The sequence below is a fragment of the Lycorma delicatula genome, chromosome 11 (assembly GCF_047948215.1).
Source record: "Lycorma delicatula isolate Av1 chromosome 11, ASM4794821v1, whole genome shotgun sequence".
Classification (NCBI taxonomy): Eukaryota; Metazoa; Arthropoda; class Insecta; order Hemiptera; family Fulgoridae; genus Lycorma; species Lycorma delicatula.
Genome location: NC_134465.1, coordinates 47,002,507 through 47,028,681, shown reverse-complemented (window position 1 = coordinate 47,028,681; position 26,175 = coordinate 47,002,507). Strand labels below are relative to the sequence as shown.

Below are 26,175 nucleotides of genomic sequence, written 5' to 3'. Positions count from 1 at the left end.
GGTATTACATCAGAGAATGAATGAAGATGATATGTATGGAGTGTGGTCTTGTACAGTCTCAGATCGACCATTCCTGAGATGTGTGGTTATTTGAAACCCAACCACCAAAGAACGCTGATGTAATATTTTATCTAATATTTACATCCATGTAAAAATAACTACCTTTACTAAGATTTGAACCTTAGAATACTCGACTTTGAAATCAGCTGATTTGCGATGCCGAGTTAACCTCTAGACCAACCCGGTGGGCTCCTCTTGTTTGCCTGGTATACAAAAGGTCATTGCTTCATCTCCCTGCTAGGGTCTGGAAAATTATAACAAATTAACCTAATAAATTAAATTACATAAACAGTATTTCAGTAGTTAGTACTAACTTAAAAGTTATTAATAAAAGTAAAAATTGTTTTACTTAATTTAATTAAAAATTAATTAAAAAATTCCTTTCACAAAAGGACTGTTACCTGTTTTATGATTCTCCATTCAATATGTATACAGATAATTCCATTTAATAACCTTCTTATCCTATCTTATACTGTTTTTATTGTGTTTGTAAATGCATATATTACCTTCATTATTATTTTTATGTACAGAGAGAGAGCCAAAAAAGGGAAATTAAAAAAAACAAATGAAAACCTCAAAACTGTATTTAATTAATTCTATTTACAACAAATTTAAGATGCCATTTACAGACTACCTTATAAACATCACTCATCAAAAATTATTTCCTTTAAGAACAAACATTTTCTTGAAGTCTCTTACCAAGTGTCTCACATTTTTTTTGCAAGATTTCAATATAATATTTCTGATCTCTTCACATTAATGCCTTTTAAGTTCATCCAGTACTTCTGGGTTTAGTGTTGTAGACCCTACTTTTTAAAAAAATACCCCAAAAAATAGTAACATGCATTATAATCAGTAGATTGTCCTGACTATGAAATGTTTCAATTTCGTGACACAACACGATTCCAAAATAACTGTTGTACTGCAGTAATAGAGATGTGAGCAGCGTTTGCTGTTGCATTGTCATGTTGAAACCAAGGTGATCCACTATATTGTCTTAATTGATTAGTTAAAAATGTTTTGATCATATCAATTTATTGAGCTGCAGTAGCAGTTATTGCGTGACCTGTCTCATTTTCAAAGAAATAGATCAAATCTCTGGAATGAGACAGCACAGAAAACAACTACTTTTTCTGTATAAAGGGATCATGAATTCGCTTTAGATTTTTTTAAATGACTTTGTTCATTTTGTAGAAGATGTTGTTGGGTAGATGTACAACAAATTTCAATAAAGATTTCAATTTTTTTCTTTAAATTCCTGTTAAAAAAAAGACACAAAATGTGCAGATAGAGGGAAAATGAACAGAGATATTTTTCGTTTTTGATGTTAAATCAGTTCCTAAAATTATTCCATCTCTTGAAACACTTTGTGTAATTAAGTTTTACCACATAAATTTAGTAGTATTAATAAACATAAATCTAAAAAAATCAAAAAAAAAATCATTAATTTGTGAAAATCTTTATAACTTAAAACTAATTTAAATATGTACTTAATTTTATTTAAAGTTTGATTCTTTTTTTTCAGTTACTGCAGATTTTTTCGTAGTTTTATTTTATTGTTTATTTTTTATTTATTTTTTAAAATGGATCATACATTTTTAGGAAAGTTGAAAATTTATGGTGTGAATTAGTTAAAAATGAATTACTAGATGTATAGTATGACTGAAAAGCACTACTCATGAACTTAGTGCAAAATTAGTTTCATGATAGTAATATTAATAACATTTTACATAAATAAAGATACAATAAATAAAAATACAATGTGTGTAATACATGAATGTTGTTTGATTATTTCTTCTCTTTCATGTGGTTATGAAAAAAACTTTACTAGGAATTATTTCAAGTATTTACATTTTTGTTTAAATAAAAAAATTTTTTTCTTATTTATAGACATAATGAAAATATGATTACTAGAATTTAGAATTTTTGTTTAATTTTAAATAAAACCAAAATAATTTATGGAGATTTATTAAAATTTAGATACTTTGTTAACTTTTAACTAGCATATTAGAATTTAACATTTTTATCTTGGTCATTTTAACTCAAGAAAGTCTAAAGAGGTTTAATATTGTAACTTTTTATTGTTTTGTTTTTAGATTAAAATATGTTAATATACCAATATCTAATAGCACTACTGGGACATCACAATCAAATGGAATTACATCTCGTTTGGGTAGCATGTCTGAGGATAGTCAACAAATAAATAGTATTGGAACTGAAATGACATCTATTTCTTCTACACCTGTTGGTATGTTATACCTATAGATAGTTAGGATGTAGTTAAAATAGTTGTTATGTTATACCTTATATAGATCAAGTGGTGTTCACTATATTTTTTTTTAATTGTTTTAACTGTACAGTGTGACACAAGGAAATGGTAAATTTTGAATAACGCTCACAAAAGTAAAAAAAAAATGGATTTATAAGTTTTATTGTTGAAAACAAAAGGTAAATTACATGCCATTAAGTGTCCCAACATAAAAAATTTCAATTTCTAAAAACAATGCCCATAAGATGATGGCCATTTAAGCATGCGCATCCTGAAAACAAATACTGAGATTTTACATGGTACTTTAAAACACTTCCATGGTAATTGCAGCAATTTTTCTCGAAGCGATTTCTTCCTTGTTTTCAACTCAAGGATTGTTGTTGGATGAGTGATGTACACTTTACTTTAGAGGTGGCCCCACAAGAAAAAATTGCAGAACGACAAATCTGGTGATCTTGGGGGCCAATGAATGTCACCAAACCGTGAAATTATGTAGTTACCAAAGTGCTGTCAAACGGCTGGCATTGAAGCTGTTGCATTGTGGGTCATGGCTCCATCTTGCTGAATTTTGAAGTTGTTCTGTTACAAAAGTTTTAAGCATATCATACAGACGTTACTGTCATTGCATTCCCTCTCTTCCTGAAAGAAGTAAGGCCCATTCACACATCGTGTTGATACGGCACATCAAACTGTAACCTTTTGACTGTGTAATGGTCATTCATGCAATTGATGGAGGGTTTCCAGCTGCCCAATATCTGCAATTCTATTTGTTTATATACCTGCTGATATGGAAATGAGCTCATCCGATATGAAAAGGTCGTCAACAAAATTGAGGTTGTTATTAATCTTCTCAATCATTTTATCACAGAATTGTTGTTGCACCTCGGTAGTCTGATGATTTCAGTTCTTGTACAACTTGAATTTTGTAAGGATAAAACTTCAAATCACTATGGAGTATTCAGCAGATGGTTGTTCGGTGTATGTTCAATGCTGCTATGTTTTTCTTGTGAATCATTGTGGGCTCCTTCCAATGAGACCCAAACTGCTTCAATGTTTTCTGGGGTTCATTGAGTTCGTTGAACTTCTGGTGGTATCTTTTTTGAGAGCTGAACCCATCTCCTCAAAATTCTAAACCCACATCTTGATGGCATGGCAAGATGGAACATGACCATGACGTACGTATATGTGTACTTATGTATATCGCATAACTCAAAAACGATTAGCCATATAGAATGTTGAAATTTTATATTTAGAACTGTTGTAACATCTAGTTGTGCACCTTCCCTTTGGATTGCAATCAACTGGGCCAAAAAAGCCCAAAATCCAAAACATTTGGATTTTGGACTTTATCTTAAGTATAGTAATAAGTCTTCATTGAGAGCTTTTCAACGTTCTATCATAAGTGGAACTTATTTTCATTGGTTCCAGAGTTAATACAAAAAAAAATATGAAAAAAAAATCAGAAGTGTTTAGTGAAATAAAATGTTATATACTTTTCATTTTAATTCAAACATTTTTATAATCAGAGGTTAATAATTATTAATAAATCAGTATATTTAAATTAAAAAAAAAAAAGTTAAAAATATATATGTGTATATGAAGTTGCATTCGAACCGATGTATGCATGGTTACAGATCTGACACTTTCTCACTTACACCACATTTCTATTTGAGCGACATGAAACAAAATTAATGTACAGTGTAAACTAATAATTAAACTATCCCATTTAGTGAACTCCTGTATACTGTATAAGTATAACATACTTATACTTATTATACAGTGTAAGTTTAAATGACGTGCAACAAAAGATGTGTATAGGTAATTTAAGAAGTGTACAAGGAAGTCATGTGTGTCCACATCAGATTTTTAATATTTTTACTGAAAAGAAATGACACTTGCATATTTCATTATTTCAATCAATAGTCTGCTGTTAGTAACAGTATTTTATCATTTTATTCTTGTTTATATTTATCCATTTATAATGATTGCTACAATTCATGACTCCACCAGTTTAAAGTATGGGGTATAATCTGAGTTTTTATGGTAAAAAAAAATTCTGTGGCTGAAATTCATAGGCAAATTTGTGACATTTACAAGTTAAATAAATATTATGATTGTGCTAAAATAAGACAGTGGTGTTGTTCATTTTGAGAAGGGCAAACATTAAAGATCAAGAACATAGGGGCTGGCCATTGGTAATAACAGATGATTTGATAGAAAGAATTGACAAAGATTTTGAGAAAACTGCCTCTTCACACTGATGTTTTATTAATCATTACTGGAGATGAAATCTGGATTTCTTATTCAAATGTCAAGACAAAGTACCAATTGCAAACTTAAGAGATGGTGCTTGTAGTACCGAATTAAATCATTCTCAGTTTTCCACAATTCCACTAGCCCCATATACCAAATTTCAGTCAGATACATTTATAATTCTGTTGTTGGTAGTCATTTAAATCAATCCAGTATTATGATTTGTGAAAAATGGAAAAAGGCAATTTCGTGTAATGATAAAACATTACTTTTTGAAAATCAAAACCACAGAGGTAACTAAAGCCAAGATAGAAAAATATTATGGTGAATCAGTTCCATAAATTAGAACAGTTTACTAGTAGTTGTTTGTTTATTTTTGGTGAGGTCACATGATGACCACAGCAATACTGTACAATCTGTAGATTACCTGTTGAAGTTAAAACTCCAGAAAATATTGAAAAAATCCATAGTATAGTAATGGAGGATGAAAGATTGAAGTGCATGAAATCACTAAAATTATTGGCATCAAAATAAATGGTATATCAAATTTTTATATGTGAAAACAGTCCGCAGGACTAGTGCTCACAGTTGATCAAAACCATGAACAAGTAAACATTTTTAAACACAGTACTGGAGATGTTTAAATGTAGTCTAGTGGTATTTTTATGCAGGTGATCAAACTTGAATACATTACAATTAATCTAAGACTATGCAGCAGTCAAAACAGTGGATTGTAATCAGGAAACTTGATCCAAAGAAGACAAAAACTGTTCCATATGTGGAAAATGTGATGGCCACTGCCTTTTTTTTCGTATTGCCACATAAGCTTGAAGCTTGTGTGTGAGATATGGAATTTTTGGGATGTTCATGGCAAAATCTTCGTCTTTCAGTGACTTTCCAGAGAAGCGTGGAATGAACACTGAGCAATATTATGCATCTTTCCTAAATCATCTAAATGAGGAAATAAAGAAAGTACATTGTTTTGATTGTCGTTTGTCTCTGGCATGTAGTAATGGATTCAGGTTTCATCAATGGTGATGACTTAATGTAAAAACTCCTGTGGATTTCACTTAAAGAGATCCAATCACTGCTTTGAAGTTGACAGCTGTATCCACTTTTTGTCTGAAGTGAGCAATCCCGGTACCCATCAGGCCGACAGCTTTCTCAATTTTAACTTATAAAATGTTTATTGATGTCCGTACAACACATCTATGGTCTCTGCTACTTTGCGCACTTTCATTCAGTGATCAGCAAGAATCACATAATGGACCTTTTCAACGATTTTCTCAGTAACCATTCTACCAGGTGACCTGAGCGCTCATCCAAAACAGATGTACGGCCACATTTAAATTTGTTAAACCAATATCTCACAGTTGTCACAGATGGTGAAGAGTCCCTATAGAGAGAATCCAACTTTGCTTTTATTTCTTTGCACGTTTTTCCATCCAAAAATAAAAAGGTAATTAGGAATCAATATTGTTCTTTTTCTGTTGTATCGAAAAACACCAAATATGTTTAATACAAATGATTGTCAGATAAAAATTAACCTAAGAATCGGTCTGAAATTTTGTATGGCGTCATTTGGTGGATGGTAATATACTGTAGTAATGCCAACTTTCCTCAGCAATGCCACTTATCTTCAAACACTTGCACTTATTGATCCATTCTCATATATATACACCCCTTTTCATCTTAATGGTGACACATAACATTGTTCTTCCATCCCAAAAGGTATAATATCTATCTAATATTTGTCATTTACTTTTGTTGAAGATGTATTTAAATTATTCACCCTGTCAAGAATTTTTATAAATAAGTATTTATACGGAATTGGAATGCACTTTTATTTTTAGGTGAAGATGGTTATCTTATCTGTAGAGATCCTCCTCAAGAATGGAAACAAAGTAGAAATAATATACAGCAAATATCTACTCAAGATCTCTTATGTTGGAGTTTTCAAATTGCAAGAGGAATGGAATATTTGGCTAGTCGTAAGGTAATAATCATTTTTATTTTTATTTTGTTAATTAAAATATAAAATAAGAAAAAAGTAGGAATTCTTTTTGGAAAATCAGTTCAGTAATTTTGATATTTTTTTTCTAAATTTGTAAATTTGAACATAAATGTATGATAATAGAAATTTATTTATTTAAATTTTTTATGTTTAGGTACTCCATGGAGATCTTGCAGCCAGAAATGTACTCCTTGCTGAAAATAATATTGTTAAAATATGTGATTTTGGTCTGTCTAAAAATATGTACATGTACAAAAACGATAATTACTTCAAGAAAGGCAAAGTGAGTGATTGATTTCTTTATACAATAAATTTATTTATAAGTTATTTTATTATATTATAGTAGGTTCTGTACACTTTAATACGCTTACCATATGGCAGTGTGTTCTGGTGGCAAAGAATAGTACTGGACCATCTTAATGGTATGAAAAAAACCAGTTGTATTTTGTCCTCCAAATGAATAGGCCGAGAATGCGTTGTTATGGTGTTTTTCGTAGGATAGATAATTTTCATTTTATATTAGAGTTGTGTAAAGATGTAAACTTTGTGTTTCAAAACTTTTTTTATGTATAGTTGGTATTTTACATATAGACATTCCTGAACCCATAGGGGAAGACCATCCCCAGCCTTGTGACCATCCCCAGTCGCCACACCATCCCCTCCTTTCATAGCCCTAATGGGCTTTACTGGAGATAAGTAATTTTAGACTAATTTAAGCATCTTATGTTACAGTAAATATTTATATTTTGCATCCACTAGTGATTCATTGAACCATCCACCTAGAAAAGGATACTAAACACTTATAATATTATCAATGGGATAATAGTATTGTATTATATTTCTATAAAACCATAAAATTAAACACAAAAAGTTATTCTAACAACTTTTTTTATGTATTATTCAAACAGCTTGATGTTGATACTATTTTTTATTGTGAAATCCATTTGTAAACTTGAAAGCTGTTTATAACTATAAGGTAGAGGTTTTGTTATACTTCACTTTGATAACTGTTTTTAAAAAAATGCATTGAATTTGAAAGAGTTTTTGAATTAAGAAACTGGAAATCATTTTTTAAGTTTCCCATGTTATTTTTTTTATTTTATTTATTAAAGTATTTATTTTGTAATGTTAATTTTATTTTTCATCAGTTTTTAGTCCTTTAATATTCTAAAACATGTACCATTATTTATAGAGATTATTACCAGTTAAATGGATGGCTCTTGAAGCAATTCGTGACAGAAACTTTTCAATACAATCGGATGTTTGGGCATACGGTATTGTGTTGTGGGAATTATTTTCATTGGCCAGAACACCATATCCAGGTAATAACTATAACATAAATTATTGCTATTGTACTTTTATATTTACTTACATAATCTAATTTATTTACACAGCCACCACAGGCAGAAGTCCGCATGGATGATAATTATGTAATGCATGAAAAATGCCATACCTGACTGGAACTCGAATCCACAACCTCTGGATAAAAGACAGATGGTACTATTCTGCTATGGAGATTAGCAGAGTGAGAATGAGTTACTTTAAAGTATGTTTATTGCAAATACATATAAAAATATTATTGAAAATTCTACTTTGACTTATCTATAAAAAACGTTAATATTGCAGTTTATAATTCTCATTTACCATTTATGTTCTTTAGGTATTGAAGATGTTGAAAGATTATATCAGAAACTTGAAGAAGGGTTTAGAATGGAAAAGCCTGAATATGCTACAAAAGATCTGTAAGATTTTTTTTAATTAATATTTTTACTTGCGTTGTTATTTATTAAAACTATATATTTTTTTTAACTTACTGCTCTTATTCATTGTCCTTGTTTAATACTTCTGCATAGATGACTGTTTTAGCAGAACATTATTGTACAATATTTAATTAAAAGACAATTTAAGTTATATGGATGTACATTTATTTACCAATGCAAATACTGATACAAAAGATAAATTATTTACTGCTATTACAATCTGTTATAGATAATAAAACTGATTTTGGTACCATAGTTTAAATTTGTATTACTTTTTAAGTATAAATTTGAATAATATAAATCTATTATTTCGTGAAGATAATTACCATATTCAAATTTATTTGTTAATTAATTATATTTTTGTTAATGTTTAATTTTAATGTTTTAATGATGGTAATTTCTTAGTTTTGTTTTCTTTTAAAGTAGGAGCATTTGCTAAATATTAAATAGTTATTTATTTTAATAGTTAACAATCTATAAAAGAGAAAAAGATCAGGTTATACCTACAGATGTGAGAAAAACATTTTTATGAAAAATTATTACATGGTTTTTTTGTTTTTTTTTATTAATATCAAGGAACTTTACTGCATAATTTTATAAAAATTGGAAATCATATTTGATCATAACTCTATTATTACAGTCGTAATATTATAAATTAATTTTGATTATTTTTTATATTACTGATAATTAAGTTAAGAGTTGGAATTTGGGGCTAATTTTTGCTTTTTTTTAATAAGGTAGAACCCTGTTGAGTCAAATGTTGAAAATACTTTTCATTTTCAAAAAATATTTATTTATATATATATTATTATTTCTGTTATGATAACACCTTTGTTATGATTATTACTATTATGGTAATTGTTGTTTATTAAATATATAGACTCATGAAATCCTAAAAGGTAAAGTTAAAATAGGACTGCACTTTGCTTTGCCAACTTCAGTTGCATTTATCAGTTACGAGGTATCTTCAGAAAATAACCAAACATTTTTAATTACGGCCCAACAGAGATATTTAGTGGTGTGTGGTTGGCAATATTGTGTTTCGCACAACCTTCTCTGAAAACACATATTCTTCGATTGTTGATATCTTATTTAGTTTTCATGTAATTATTATTTGAGTGCAATATGTTTAAGTATTAGTAGCAATTTTTGTAATGTATAATCACTTTTTGTGTATGATGATTGAAATTTTGTATGAATCTCGTAGCCATAAATCCAGCATTTGCCTCCTGTTATGATCTTTTACATGAATGTTTCATCATCGGCTTGTTCAAAACGTTGCTGACAAACATCCAATTGATGTTCTTTCTGCCGTTCAGTTATCAAACGAGGAACAAACTTTGCTGCAACTCAATGCATGTTCAATTTTTCAGTCAAAATGTCATAGCATGATCTGATTGAGATACTATCCACTTATGCAAGTTATCTCAGAGTCAATCGGTGGTTTGCACACACCAGTTCATTGATTTTCTGAACATGGGTATAATCAGTTGCGAAGATCTTCCTGGTCGAGAGTCATCTTCGATTGACTGACAACCACTTTTAAATCGTGAAAACCATTTATAACAATGTGTACAATCTACAGAATCATCTCCATAAGCCTTTTTCAAAAGTTGAGACATTTCTGTGAAATTTCTCACTAGTTTCATGTAAAATTTTACATTGTATCGTTGCTCCTGAAAATCGCACATTACAAAAATTGCTGCTAACACTTAAACATGTTGCACCCAAATAACAACAACACGACAACTAAATGAGATATCAACAATCCAAGAACATGTGGTTACAGAGGAGGTTATGCATAACACAATGCTGCCAAACACATGTTACTAAATATCTCCGTCCGTGCATAGTTACAAATTTTCGGTTATTTTCTGAACAGACCTCTTAGATGATTGATCCTTTCCTCATAATAAAGGAAATTTTTGATTACAATAGTATAATAATACCTTTAAGAAGTCAAATATAATAATAATTTTACATTTATATTTTTATTTATTTGCTTCTTTTTTTATAGGTATGATGTAATGTTAGATTGTTGGCAAGAAAGACCTTCCATGAGGCCATCTTTTACTGGTCTTGCTGAAAAATTAGGAGATATGCTAGAAGATAGTGTTCGAAAGGTAACGCTTTGTTTTATTTTTTAATTTAATATCTTTTAAATAATAAATTTATTAACCCTTTTAATAAAAATTATCTGACTAGTTTAAAATTAATATGTTTGCTTCTATATACTAATCTCCCATTTCAACTTTTCTTTCTTCTAAAATATAAATACTTTCTTCTAAATATCTGTGTTTTGTCATCATCCATCCTAAGATTGTATGAAAAATATAATAAAGTGTGGTTATTATAAATTTTTTGAAAATATAATTTGAAAAATTTCAAAGCTACATATCCAAGGTGTGATAAAAAAATAATAAAATTTTTTTAATTCTGTACTCTGCGTTTTTGATAGAGTTCATAATTTTCTGACATGTTGGCAGCACTGTCTATAATGCATAACAATATTTTCAGTTACATTAGATGTACAGTTCAAATTTGGCAGGCAAGTAATTAGTATATATATTATTATAAGTGGCAATTTATTTTGTTTGAAAATGATGAAACTATACAGATTCTTATCTGCGTTAAATTTTTCTTTAAAAATAGTATAGGGTGCAGTGAAGTGATAAAGATGTTAGAGAAGGCTTTTGGAATGGACGTTACGATGACAACAAGGCTTTATGAATAGAACAGTCAGTTTCAAAAAGGAGATGATGAAGACAACAGAAGGGTTGAATATCCTAACACATCAATAACCGATGGAAAAATGTACAAAATAAAGAATGTTATGATCAGTGATCAAGAATATACTATTAAAGTAGATGCTGAAAATTTGGAATCTCTTATATCTCGTGTGAAATAATTTTGACTGACTTTTAGGGTATGAAATGAGTAGCAGAAAAATGTGTTCCAAAACAGTTTAATTTTCAATAAAATCAACATCAAGAACAATTGTTAACTGATGTTACTAATGGCTCAAATTTAATCAGACACGTCATGACAGGTGATGAAATACAGGAATATGTTGGATACTGGTGTTCTTTGGTGTTTGGGTTTCAATTAACCATACGTCTCAGGAATGGTCAACCTGATATTGTACAAAACTACACTTTAAATATCATCCTCATAAGTGATACCTTAAGGTGGTTCCAGAGACTAAACAGAAAAAAGAGAGAATTATAGTTATAATATCGAAATGAAGATCCAAACATCTCAACGAAAGCTTTCTGAAAAGTCAAAACTGAAAAAAAAATCTTAAGTTTGATCGAATGATAAGGTTCTCCTTACTGTTTATTTTTATTACAACATTATTTGTTATGAATTCTTATCACAAGGTTGTAAAGTCATAAACAGTATTATTTAGCAGTTTTATGCTGTTTATGAGAGGCATTTCAAAGAAAATCATCACAAATGGGGACAAATAATTATTGGATTTTGCATCACAATAATCCTCCATCTTTACTACCAATTGGTGATTATTTAGCCAAAAATAACACCATGATGATGGTGTCATATTTAGCATAATCTAATGTAATTTTATTTTCTCGTATTAGCTAAACCTGTAATTTATACTATCACTATTTTTATTTGTTACTATCATTTTTCTTCCTCTATCTTCTGTGGATTCTGTTTTTCTTCTTGTTATACTCTGCATTAAGTGTGTATTAATAGTAACAAGAAGAGAATTTTTGCTGATGAATTATTTTTCTCTTTACTTTAGTTCGTAAAAAAAAAAAAATTGGCCATAGATAAAAGTCAAAAAACATATTTTATATATGGAAATGGCAGCTTGAGATCAAAGAAGATAGTGAGGACCTAAAAATCTCCCCTCCATACAAAATACTTTGAAATTTGTTAATCGAACTGGGATGAAGCAGATGTCAGATTTAGTTGGCAGATTAATTCTTAATTAATAGATATTGTATCTAATAATGATTGTATATTAATAGATATTGTATCAGTTATCTTCTTTCTACTACACTGTAAATAGAACGATGGACCAAGTTGTCATGACGATAAAGCAAACTTGTTCACCCTCTTTACCCTTACAACAACACTAATAAGAAAAAAGATAGAACCAATCCTTCACTGCATAGCATTCTTAGGTTATTGCATAGCAACAGAAAGCACTCTCACAAGTTAAAAATTTTAACATTTTTTTAATTGGAATTTGTGAATAAATGTTTATTTATGGAATATAAATTTCTACATCAGTAAAAACTTCTACATACTGTACTGTATTAGAAGATATTTATAAAAATAATTGTAAATCTGTGCCTATTTTATTATACTTTAGGTGAACTGGTGAAGGGTCCTTCATCTGACAATCCATTACTGATGTAGGGGTGAATGAAAAGATATGTTTTTTATTGTATTGTGACAAGAACCTGTCTAATTCACTTATAAGATATTTTTAGAAATAATAAGATGCTATGAAAAAATGTATAAAGGTGCTCTCAGAGTCATATTTCAATATGTGCTAAAAAAAGCACAAATAAACCTTTTTTTTCTAATGTATTTTTTGTTTAACTATTACATTATTTTATCAAAATGAAAAGATGGATTTTTTTTTGTATTTTTTATATGAAATGTTCAAAAAATATTTGAATATTAATTGAAAAAACAAAATTAAATATTAAATATATTAATATATTTTAATTTGTATCTCTAATTACATTATTAAATATTTACTCAACTTTTTCTTTCTTTTCAGCATTATGTTGATTTGAATGATCCATTTTTGAAAGAAAATGCTGAATTTTTAAGTCAACAGGATTATCTTAGTATGTTAAGTTCGCCTACTTATGTAAATCTTAATAGAGAAAATGATGGAACACCGAATCCAGCAACACCTGGATATGTATGTATGAAACAACGCAAAAAAACAGATGCTCAAGAAGAGACTGAATTACGACCGATGTTGAGTATGTTTTTTTTTTTTCATTTTACCATCTTTTAGCTTTATCTTCATTTTAACATATGAGTTTCTTTAAATTTATTATCAGTTTAAAAACTGTTATTTTTTTAATCTTTATTTGTAAGTTATCATTCAGATTAAAAAATGTTTTCCAAAAACATCTTTTAATCAAACTCGTTTAATGTTAAACTCGTTTAATAAAAATTAATAGTTTAATGTATATATACATGATATGCTTAAATTATTAAAGATACGAATATTTGAAAATTAATATAACAATAATGAAGTAACATTTAAACAGAAAGAAGACAATTTTTAAATAAAAAGGAAAAGTAGTAGTGGTGATAAAAATGGTTTAGAATGTTAAATTTTATTTAATCTTATAGGAAACAATAAGTTTATTATATAATTGAGGGCAATTATGGGAAGTATAAGGAGGGAAATGCAAACAAATAATGCTTACCTCCAAAAATAAGTATTTTATCAACAACAATAAACATCATGATAATTTTCTTAAATCTTAGAGAATTTCCTTGATTTAGTCTTTGGTTAAACAATGAGAATTGATTCAGATACAATAATTTGACAAATTTTTACAATATATAGTCAAATAACGACTAAATAAAGCTAAATTAAAATAACTTAATAGGAGACTGTTTTCAAGTAAATCATGAAAATACAGAATTAAAATTTGAGTTTTCCGTAAGATCAAAAAATATGAATTTTTTAAAACTTCAAGGATTAGGTAATGTTGCATGTTCTGTAAATCTTAATCTTCTCATCTGGTGGCAATACTTCTATGATCTGAATGATATTTTAAAGCTAGGCCAGGTAATTTATCTGTCCGCATACGATTCAAATATCCATACCAATCTATGTTTCTTTCATCTTTTCCTCCAGATTAAAAATCTTCAAATCCTGTCTAATATTTCCATTTGGTATTCTCTCCATTAGTTGCAGATCCTCCCTGCAACTTTGGTTTGATCTTTTTCCCTTTTATAGATTTTTTGGATTTCACTTCCGTACAACAAAACTGGTACTGCCATAGTCTAATAGAACTTCAATCTAGTTCCCATCCTAATCTTGTGTTTTAGGGTTTTGTGATTCATTACATAAACATGCTTAAACTTATTAAGTTTAGTTGTCACAACCTGGTTACATGAAAAAGATACTGCACACCCTAATAATGGAAGCTTCAGTATTATTTCACATCTTTGATCTCACTGGGTATGTTTGCAGAAAGCCATTTACCTTTGTTTTCTGAGCAGATATCTTTAAGCCGTACTCAGTATTGATATTTTGTAATGAATATATCTATTGCTGCAACATGCCCTCACAATCTTGTATAATATCTATGTCATCTCCATATGCAGTTATGCTGCATATATCTAGGTTTTAGTTACACCTCTGAGTCAAAAATTTGTCTCCTGGCAAAAATTTGTGTAATTGTCCAGATAAATACTAAAAAGTATCAGAGAAGTACAGCAGCCCTGCTAAACACCTCTATTGGTTATTGTATCTATCTATTCTAGGAATTCTGTACTTAGGAGTATCTATTTATTTCCTAAGTACCATTAGTATGATAGTACCCAAGGTACCATCATATTAACTTTTAATTGTTTTGATTAAATGAAAAGGAAACCTCTCTTTTTTATAACAAGCTCCATAGCTTAATTCAATCTAGACTGTTAGAAATTTTCAGAAAATCAGTATGCATTTCCAAATTACATCCATTCTCTTTTCAGTCAGCTGTTTAACTGTAAAAATGGCATCTGTTGTCAATTGGCCCTTTCTAAAACCTATTTGTTCTTCCCTAATTATGTATTCAGTAAATTACTTTCAATCTATTATTAAGTATCTAATTTAAATCTTTTATATGCTATCTAACAGGATGATTCCTTTATAATTTCACATGTATCTCTACTGCCCTTTTTAAACAATGGAACACATTGTTTGCTTTTAACCAACTGCTTGGGATTTTCCCCTGCTTCCAATGAATATTAAACAAATATAGAAATCTTAAATGTAGTAGAAAACTACCTTACTTTCTATACTCAACATTGATGTCACCCATACCAGTTGCTTTCCTATTTTTTTTGTGCTTGTATAGTATTTACAACTTCCTCAATTAAAATATCAGAACAAGCCAATATTGATGAAACATACATGCAAAGGATTATAATGGGAGATGAAAGCTGGATTACAGCTATGACTTTGTCAAAAGTTCAATCATCAAAAAATTTCACATTACAAAAATCACTATTAACACTTAAACACGTTGCACTCAAATAACAGTAACATAAAAACTAAACTAGATAACAATCATGGTGGTTACAGAGGAGGTTATAAGGAACACAATTTTGCCAATTTCTTATCACTAAATATCTGCATTGGCACATAATTAAAAATGTATGGTTATTTTCTGAACAGACCTCATATACGAGGTGCGACAATAAAGTAATGAGACTGATTTTTCTTTACAAGATGTGGCAACCCTGCAGCTTGCATAGGCACACCATCTTTGACCTTGGTCTACAAGCTACTTCTAGTCCAAGCGGCACATTGATGCAACTGCTCAGTCGTGAGTTGTGCTGTAATAAGTGAATACGTGTTTGTGTCTCTCGTCACAGAAATGAAACTGCAAAATATTGTGCAACGGTATGCCATTTCTTTTTGCGTTAAATTGGGTGAAAACATGACGACAACTTATGGTAAGCTTCAGAAGGCTTTTGGAGAGGAGGTTATGTCAAGAGCTCAAGTTTTTCGGTGGCATAAAATTTTTAGTGAAGGCAGAACGAATGTTGAAGATGAAGACCGCAGTGGACGACCATCAAGCTCACGGACAGATGTCAACTTGACCAGGGTGCATGAAATCGTATGATCTGATCGAAGATTATCCGTGAAAATGATTGCAGAAGAACTCAACATCAATCGAGAAACGGTTCGTCTAATATTAACTGAAGATCTTGGTATGAGAAAGATTTGTGCAAAAATGGTCCCCAAAAATCTCACACAACAATAGCGAGAAACACAGAAAAATGTGGCAGCCAATCTGTTAGAGCAAACGGAAATCAATCCAGATTTGTTGAGCCGTGTTATCACTGGTGATGAAGGTTGGTTTTTTCAATACAAAACGCCAAAGTTCGCAACGGTGCTCAAAGGGATCACCCAGACCAAAAAAAGCTCGCATGTCAAAGTCAAAAGTGAAATGCACGCTTGTGTGCTTCTTCGATTCCAAGGGAATTTTTCATAAAGAGTGGGTGCCTCCTGGACAAACAGTTAACCAATATTTCTACAAAGAAATTTTAGAAAGACTTCGTAAACGAGTTCTTCATGTCAGTGCCAATGTTGCTGATAATTGGATTCTGCATCACGATAATGTGCCATCCCATACTGCTCTGTCAGTACAGCAATTTTTAACCTCAAAACAAATTTCAGTACTACCCCAGCCACGTTATTCACCAGATATCGCTCCGTGCGACTTTTTTCTATTTCCAAGAGTCAAAATGGCAGTCAAGGGACACCATTTTCAAACAACAAAAGCTGTGACGATGGTCTTGTTGGATATTACAGAAGATGAGTTCCAGAAATGTTACCATCAATGGCAGAAGCGCTGGAATAAGTGTGTGCAATCAGAGGGGAACTACTTTGAAGAAGACAACACTAAACATAATTAAAACAGTAAGCAACATTTTTTTCACATCAGTCTCATTACTTTATTGTCGCACCTCATATATACATAATTATTATTATGTACCAATCAAAATAAACTTTTATTTATTTTATTCAATAAATATTTTTATTAATATTTTTGTATAAGATCATTTTGAAACACTTTGTATAATATCCATTTTATATATTTCTTACTATAAATAAAACATTTTTTTATTATATTTCAGACTCGTTAGCAAGCAAAGGGTCATCATCAGATATTGATTCTGCACCAAATTCACCATCTCCCACTACTAGTCCACCAGGTAAAATAAAACTTGATTTTTTAATTGTTTTATTTTTAAGAATAGATGATCATTTTTCTATAACTTTCATTTGTTGTAGATGGTGAAATGAATAATCATTTATGAAAAAATTCTAAGACTAAACTTGAAACTAAGCTCATGAACTTTAGAATAAAAATTTATAGATTTATAACAATATTCAGAAAGTGTTATCAAATATTTATTGCAAGCTAATGAATTTCTTATGAAAGAAGTAGTTTCCAAATTTAACTGTGGGTTAGTGATTTATAAAGCATTGTTAAATTTTGTACTACAGGTTCTTGAGCATATTGGAAATTTAATAAAATTCAAAAATTTACATCTGAACTGTTAGTAGCATGCTATTAATATAAATATATAAGTATAATTTACTACTATGTAATGAAATGAAAAAACAATTTACTACTTTGTAATGAAATGAAAAAAAATCATAATTCAAATACTTGTTTGCTTATTTTTAATTTCTTAGATTATTAGTAATAAATAATGTTACATATAAAAATAATAGAGGTTCTCCTAACAGCACCAAGACATTTCAATATCAGTGAACCATAAATGTTAATATCAAAATAAAGTTGGATATCATAGATATATGATTAAAAGAAGTAATAAAATAAAATGCATAAAATTTGTTTTTAATTAAGAACTCATTTAATTTTATCATAATACATTTCACGTCTAAATAAGTTTCCATCACGAATATATGTTCTTCAGCAGTTAACCGCATTTTTAGAAACAGTTACACTTGACTACACACTTATTGAAAAGCCAATGCTCGACACAGACTAACTCAAATGCGTAGGCAATAAACAGGCTTCTCGCATCCGGCTCCAGTCGTACCAACATATTCCACATTATTTTACCCATCTCATACCAAAATATGCATTTTTACAAAAATATACATTTAGTGAATGATGAGGCCTCTTTTAAGCTGAACACTCTGTACTAGGTGAGCAACTTAAAACCAAACCGGTATTAACTAAAGTAGCAGTTTACACATTTACCATATTTTTTATAAAAGATGTTTGAAATGGCACCCTTTGCACCGACGCATTGTTGTACTTGAATGATCATATTGAGAATCACCTGATGTAAAAATCAATGTTGTCAATTCGTTGTTGAATGTTCACCTTCGGTTCTTCGATTGTGAGGGGTTGTGATTCACAAACTTTATTCATCAAAAAGTCCCGTAGGAAAAAAATCGTATAAAAAATCGTAATTCTTCTGTAAAAGCCACATGAATGTGTGCTAGTGAATTGTTTTATGTGCGATACGTTGCTTCGTCTTGTTGTTAGAAGCTATACTCTTTTTCATGGTCTATTGACCAAGCATAGAATTCTTCAAAAATTATATGACAGTCTGGTGAAAAATTATTGGCCCTGCTACACAATTACCATACACCAATTTTCTATTCATGAAGTGGACACTGAAACATCTGGTAAGGATTTTCAGTCATAAGATACCTGACTTATACGAATTAATATGCCCAGATAAATGAAAGTGCCTCATCTGACATAAAATACAGCAACAGGTCCATTTTTCAGTCAACAATTTTTTTTTTTAAAGCCAGTCGCAATAATTAAATAATTTCAGTTTGTTTCTTCTCTTAGGTTGTTGGAAAGTTATTACACAATATGATTCCAAATTTTAATTGTGAAAAATCTTACACCAAGATGTGTGTTTTACACCAATTTCTTGTGTTAACTGGTGTATTGATTTTTAGAATGGATATTAGCTTTCACTACAGCAATAAGGCATTTTCCTTTCCTTGATTGAATAAGGCATTTTAGAAAAACACAACTGCAAACTATATTGCTTTGAAGCACGAACAGTTTACAACTGACAACAATAGACAAGAGTTATAACATACACAACCAATAGTAGCAGCGTTAAAGGTGACCTCAAATTACTGCAGTTGGAGCCAGCTCAGTTTGGTTGCTGACCCCATATGTATGTATATATTTGTATATATAGATGTATACTTACATTTACATAGTGTATTGAGTTATACTGTTCTATGAGAATTATAATTTTGATTTACTTTTTTACTACACAAAACTTTACCATTTATAATTTAATAATAAAAAATAGAGTATCATTAAATTACGTAAGTATTTTTCTTATTCGTTTCAGCTAATTTTGTATCAGTAGCAGAAGCTACAGCAAGCCATGGTTTCTCAAATCCGACATATCATAATTTAGGAAGACCTCCTATAAATCCATATATGAATACTCCTTATGTCATTGAAAAAGAAGGTAAACCATATGGTGTGCAGTGGAACAGTAGTAACAGGTAATTTCTTATCTTTTTACTTTTTGAGAAATTAATTCTTATCTTTTTTTCTTAATTTTTTCCTCTAATATTTCAGATTAGTCAAATATCTTTTACTTGCATTAAATTAAGTAGGCATATATTTTCTCTTTTTCTGCATAAAAAAAGTCATCTGCAGGTCTGCCCCTTTCATTAAATGGATGTATGTACATTACATTCCATAGTTGTTTAACATGATTGTCATAAGATATCAGCCTCTTCCAAAACATTTTTTGTCACCAGAAACTTTTTTCTTTATTGATATTTTATCTTTATAAATGTTTTTTCTCTTGAATTTTTCTTTTTTAGTAACACTCTCATTTATTAACACAAGGATGATCATTTTATGTTTCTTTGTTGATGGTAAACTAAATAAAATTTAATAAATCTAATTTTTTTTATAGTTATAAATTGATTTATACATTTCATTTTATACATATTCATTTTATGCATTTCCATATAAGACTTAGTTTTAAAAAAAGGCATTTCAGAATATTTTAAATATATTTATTTATTATTTATTGAAGGCTATATACAGAAAGTTACATAATCAGTATAAACATCTAGATTACTGCAGAGACCCAAAAGGTCTGTATACAGGCCTAAAAACACAAAAATCCAGTTGATACTAGAAACTTACATCTAAAACTTATGTTTTAAATACTGTTTACATTGTTTATATATCAATTTTGTGATTTTTCTGTTTGTTTATATGCATTTAAAATCTGTTTTAAATATTACATGCATTACTTGTTTTAAATATTACACTCGTATATAACTAAATTATATCAACGTAAATATTTTTTGTATTACCATTTGATTAACTCAGTATTATTCCTATTTGATCTTATATTCAAATCTTTTACATTTCATGGTAGCTAGTTATAAATTTTAGTACTAATAAATTCAATTTTTTTTCGCAACCTATTTATAACATTTAGGTAATATTGTATTTTTGTATATTTTTATTTCTGCTGTTACTGTGACTTTTTCTTAATCATCTTTTAATTTCTCAGATATGTTATTTAGACTGATAAAATAATACATTTTTATTTCTACCAAAAGTTATTTTAATTATTCTTTCCTGTATATTTTGTAGTTTTCTATTACATTAGCATATGCTCTGCCTCAAAGTAAAATTCCACATTGTAATATTGATTCGAAAAGTACATAAGCTTAATTCTTTAAGCTTACTAGTTTGTAGAGTGTTTCATAATTTAGGAAAAATATATAGTAAGTATTAACATTTACTTACAGCATATTGTATTGCGCTTCTCATTTTAAGATTCAAAAATATTTATAGAACTGAATGAAGATAAACATGGTGAAACAGTCTTGTTTCAAAGTAGGTAATCTGTTCTTGATGACAATGATATGAGTAGATTACACTAACAGTTATTCATATCTAATCAAGCAAGAGATATAAATTAAAATAAGGAAAAAAATGTAATTTATAAGTTTTGTGAATGGGATTGTTTTAACTGATATAAATCTATTTGTAGATAATGCATTATTGGTTAAAGAAGATGTTATTATTAAATCTAACATTTTCTGAAAAAATTCATGATTTAATGGGTGGTGGGAAACCCCTCCCCTGTTTTATTTCAAATAATTAAAAATATTGTTGAGTGTTCACTGTTTGACAAGGATATTGGAAGACTAACCATTGTAACAATTTCTTATAAATACAATTTATTACAAATATATAAAATAATATATATATATATATATATATTATGTAACATAAAAAATAGTATATTCAAATAAAAAGATAAAATTTATTTAATGACCGTTAAATTATAAATACCAGAATATAATCCAGTTTACTAGAAATGTTATAATGACTGATAGAAACTAATATTGCATTAACAAAATAACAATTGAAAAGTCTAAAATTCATACAATTCACTTTCTGTAAGTAACAGTAACTTTTACTGTTTACAAAAGACCTACCCTTTATGAGTGAATATAATACTGTCACTTTCACATCTGTACCATATTTGTTTTCAATCACTTTCCAAAGTGTAATACGTGTGATGCACACTTCGGTCATTGTTACAAATTACTGTTATCACAAACTGCACTGAACTCAGGCTTGCAAAACTATTTACTCTGTCCACTGGTCCCCAGTAGTATTTATATCTCGTGGCTTGCAGAACCAGCATCCAACTGTTCTTCTGATTGTTGAAGTGTAATAATTTTCATTGTCTGCACCCATACATCTTTAAGTTTTTTCCGGTTCGGTAGTCCTTCTGGTAGAACAGGAGCATTTGTTGGTGCCATTGTCTGTATTACAAAAAACAAATTGTTAAACAGACCCATTTTTCTAAAAAAAAATCCTTTTTAGTTCCTTCTAGACTCTTCTTTCTCTATTTTCTCTCTCTTTTTTCTTAACTGTTACACTGGACCTGTTACACCATTACATAAATACAATTGATGGAACTGACTGACTGAAATTTATATTATGTGTTGTACATAACATATCTGGTATATCTCCGATAACCAGAAATTAAATAATTAATTAATATAATTAATAATATTTATTTGATACATTCAAATAAATATTAATTTATTAGTGTTTTCTTTTAGGTTGTAATGAACTAATTAATTTGTTTCTACTTTTATTAACTGTAGCACTTTTTCTTTTTTATACTGTTATCTCTGTTTTACCACATTGGTTGTAGACAGTACAATAAAATTAAAAAAAAAAATATGTTAATTTATGTTGGGTATTTCTTCTGATTCAATTATTAATTCACATATATATATATGTGTGTGTGTGTGTGTGTGTGTGTGTGTATTAATGATAATGAATAGGATAAAGTAGCAGATATTTCTTCAAGTAATTATGTTGGCCAGTATCTGTCATATTTTCACTTTATAAAATTTAAGCCTATAAATCCATTTATTGTGAAATAGAACAGTTTCCTCATGATTTACATAATAAAAATTACATTTATAATGATATTGCATGTCCCTTTTACAGTTTATTACAAGTTTCATCTCATTATTTTCATTCCCTCTTCAAATAAAAGCCATAAAACAATTAACTTAATACTTGTGAAAATTTATCATTATAGAGATTAAAACAAAACTAATTCCTGTCAAAGATTGACTTTTTTAAGATTTATTTTGAAAGCACTTAACACTTTTATACAAATTACTAATTATTAATTATGTAAGTTCAGTACACCTAAATTTATGTATGTATATGTATAAAAGGGAAATAGGAAATGTTCAAAAGAGTTTTAACAAATTAAAAATTAATTTTAAAAATTCATTTTTTTAAAATAAAAAGTAGTGTACATGTTAATGAATTACTTAATTATTATTTTTTACTGATCATATTATTAATATGTAGGTCATTTTTTTTTTACACATTCCACCAGTCTATTTTGGAAATTCTGCATAATATGACATAACACAAGAACTGGGAAGATAGTGATTTTTCTCTTCAAATTCCATTTTCAGTTTAGGAAATGGTTATAGGAAAAGTCAGTACACTATACTCTTGACATGTCCTCACAATATAAAATCACTAACTGTTAAGTCAGAGAATCTCAGAGACCATATAGTATCACCATGATTTGAAATTATTCTACTGCAAAACAATTTTCTTAAAACTACTATCATCTGCCAGGCGTATGTGATTTAGCTCTGTCCTGTTCAAACCAAGTGTTTTCAATTTCAGTTTATAGAAAAGTTTGCAATTTACATCCTAAAAACTTTCCACAATGCTAACCTGGTTATTGGACATTGTATGGTTGCAAAATACCCTATTATTTTAAAAAATTGTAAAGGCCTATGACACCATGTGGTAAGCACAACATACTGTACTCTAAGTTTAGTGCTGTGTAATAATTTAATTTGTTTAAATATCCATTGAAGTGGAAATGTATTTCATCCACCTCCTTATGTTGTTGATAAAATCAGTATCCTCCTTCACCTTCACCAACACTTGTTTACAGAATTGTCAACACAATTGTCTGTGGGTTTTAGTATGTGAACGTTTTGCAACTTGCTGGAGTGGAAGTGCAACTTGTGCAGTATTGTTTTTATGTTACTATGGCATAAATATAGAGAAAATACACGTCAGACTGAGTAATGAGGGCTTCTGATGAAAGCTTGTTGAATTGCCTTGTTATTCTCTGGTGTGTAAGAAGTTTGTACAACACCCGGTGGTTTCTTCTTTACAGCCAAAGTGATTAGTTCATCCTTATTTTAATAGCATAAATAGCTGGGATACGTACATGCCATCCTACCATTAATAATGCTGAAATTCTCTATGTGAGGTTATTATACTTTCACCATTCTTATAAAAAGACTAAACAGCAAAAACAAGTTTAATCCCATTCTACTGTTTCATACTTAGTAAATCGCAAAATGTTTTAGATAAGCTGACATTTGTCACAGCCCTGTCAAATCCCAAGATTGCCAATAGAATTTGCAAAATTTAAAGTTTCCTTGTTCAACTCTGTTTTTAAGCTACTGAATTAATTTATTATAACTTATGAAGTAATTTTTTTTAAATGTTTTTAGTCATTTTTTTAACTAAATCTTTTTGAAATTTTGAAATTAGAATTTAAAAAAATAAAAATAAACTGAAAATGCGATTATAGATATCTGAAAAAAGACAAATAATTTTATATTATTTGGCAGAATCATTGTTATGATAACAATAGTGGTATCTTAATGGCTCTGAAATAATTATTTTTTCTAATCATTGGATTCATTGTTATTTAATTTTTAATTAAGGCTGTTTATAAAAGAACATTTACAAGCCTGTATTATGCTTCCACTGGTTGTCTAACATAGAAAAATTGATTTGGATTGTGCCTTTTATTTATTCCCCTTTATTTTTTTTACAAATTTAAATAAAAATTATGTTGGTATAGTTTATTTGTATGTCTTTCTGTTAAAAAAAAAAAGGTGGTGTATTTGTTTGTTTGCTGTATGTGCTCACATTTTTATTTTGAATGAAGCACATGAATGATTCATTCATTTGAATGATTTATACTTCTGTAAAGATTCATTCATTTGAATGATTAATACCTCTTGTTATGAACAATTCATCTAAAATGATATTTGTGTTTTGGGGATAAAAAAGGGAAAACATTGGGGTTAGAGCTGTGTTAAAAAATCACAACTTAAAATTTTTATATATATAAATACAAGAGTTGTCTGTCTACAACAGCATCATGCAAGAACCAACCAACTGATTGATTTCAAATTTTCAGGATACATTTGTGTTATCCCAGGAAAGGTGTTAAGCCATAGATCCAGGTCCTAACCCCTTCAGAAGTGAATTTGTGAATTAAAGATGTACATTAAAGAAAAAAGTATTCTTTTTCTTCATTATTATATTTCTATCACCATGTTAATAGAAATATAATGAAGGATTATTTTTTTTTCCTTTAATGAATATCTGTAAAATATTTAATATTCTAACAACCATGAGGGTAATGAATGTGTCAGGGATCAGGGGGGCCACACCCTGCTCAGGCGAAGCGAACCTGACTGGCTGGTGTCAATAAAAAAGAATCACACATATATATCTAAAATTAATTTTCTATTAGAAAACGTGAATGTTATTTTATACTTTTTTAATTAATTTTTCTATTTATTATTTATTAATTCTTTTTTCTATTTATTTTTTTAGCGGTGCTGAGTGATTGAAGAAATAAATTAATAAAAAGATAAATGGTAATACATCATTTACTATGTTTTTGAAAACATAGTAATTCTTTTTTCATTATCTAGTCAAAAAAAAAAAAAAAAATTGGCATTCAACAAATTTATTATATATGTAAATACATGTATATACATATGCAATATTTTTAACATATATAATGTATTTTAATTTAAAAAGAAATGAATGAATCATTTTTCTTAATGTGTGTATATATATATATATATATATATATATATATATATATATATATACATTTTTTAATTTACATTTATTATTTTTAAATAAGAAATAAATATACATTTATTTATTTTTTTTTGTTCATTGAATTCATATATATATATATATATGTATGTATGTGTGAAAAACATAAAATAACATTAGTTATTTTTTAATATTTCTACAGAAAAATACTCTCATTTTTCTAGAAAATAAAATATGAAAAAGTATAAAAATATTGAAAGTAGAATGAAATTTATGAAAAATAAAAAAGAAATGAATAAACAAACTGGGTCACAGGTAAGGATTGCTATGTAATTGAAGTGAAAGTTATGAATGGTTGTTTAAAGATTCTACCGAAAGTGTTTGCTAGTAGTGATGCAAAAAAAAAGAAAATAATTTTTTTTTAAACTTTTTCTTTTAGAAAAAGATAATAATATTTCTAAGAATATAGTAATAATGTATAATAAAAGTTTGTGTTTTTTTTTTTTTTTTTTTTTATGCAAAGGAAAGAAGAATATTTGTCGTTTATTAGAGCAAGGTAAAAATGTATTATAATTCAAATAGGTGTATATAAGAAATTATTGTTTTTCTTGTTTTTTTAATATCATCTATCTACTGTTAATAATTTAATTTGATATT

General features: G+C 28.7%; 1 protein-coding gene across 1 annotated transcript in view; it reads left to right on the top strand.

Annotated features, from left to right (window-relative positions):
• The window catches only part of LOC142332042 (vascular endothelial growth factor receptor kdr-like), a 199,377-nt gene extending 173,859 nt beyond the window's left edge, over positions 1–25,518 (top strand). Inside the window, exons 20-29 of the mRNA XM_075378146.1 lie at positions 2,157–2,308; positions 6,436–6,578; positions 6,751–6,879; positions 7,789–7,918; positions 8,257–8,338; positions 10,374–10,479; positions 13,116–13,326; positions 17,219–17,296; positions 19,448–19,607; positions 25,285–25,518. Of these exons, the coding sequence (XP_075234261.1) occupies positions 2,157–2,308; positions 6,436–6,578; positions 6,751–6,879; positions 7,789–7,918; positions 8,257–8,338; positions 10,374–10,479; positions 13,116–13,326; positions 17,219–17,296; positions 19,448–19,607; positions 25,285–25,297 (1,204 nt within the window). The 3' untranslated portion in view covers positions 25,298–25,518. The remainder of the gene's footprint in view (positions 1–2,156; positions 2,309–6,435; positions 6,579–6,750; positions 6,880–7,788; positions 7,919–8,256; positions 8,339–10,373; positions 10,480–13,115; positions 13,327–17,218; positions 17,297–19,447; positions 19,608–25,284) is intronic.
• Positions 25,519–26,175: the final 657 nt, after the last annotated feature.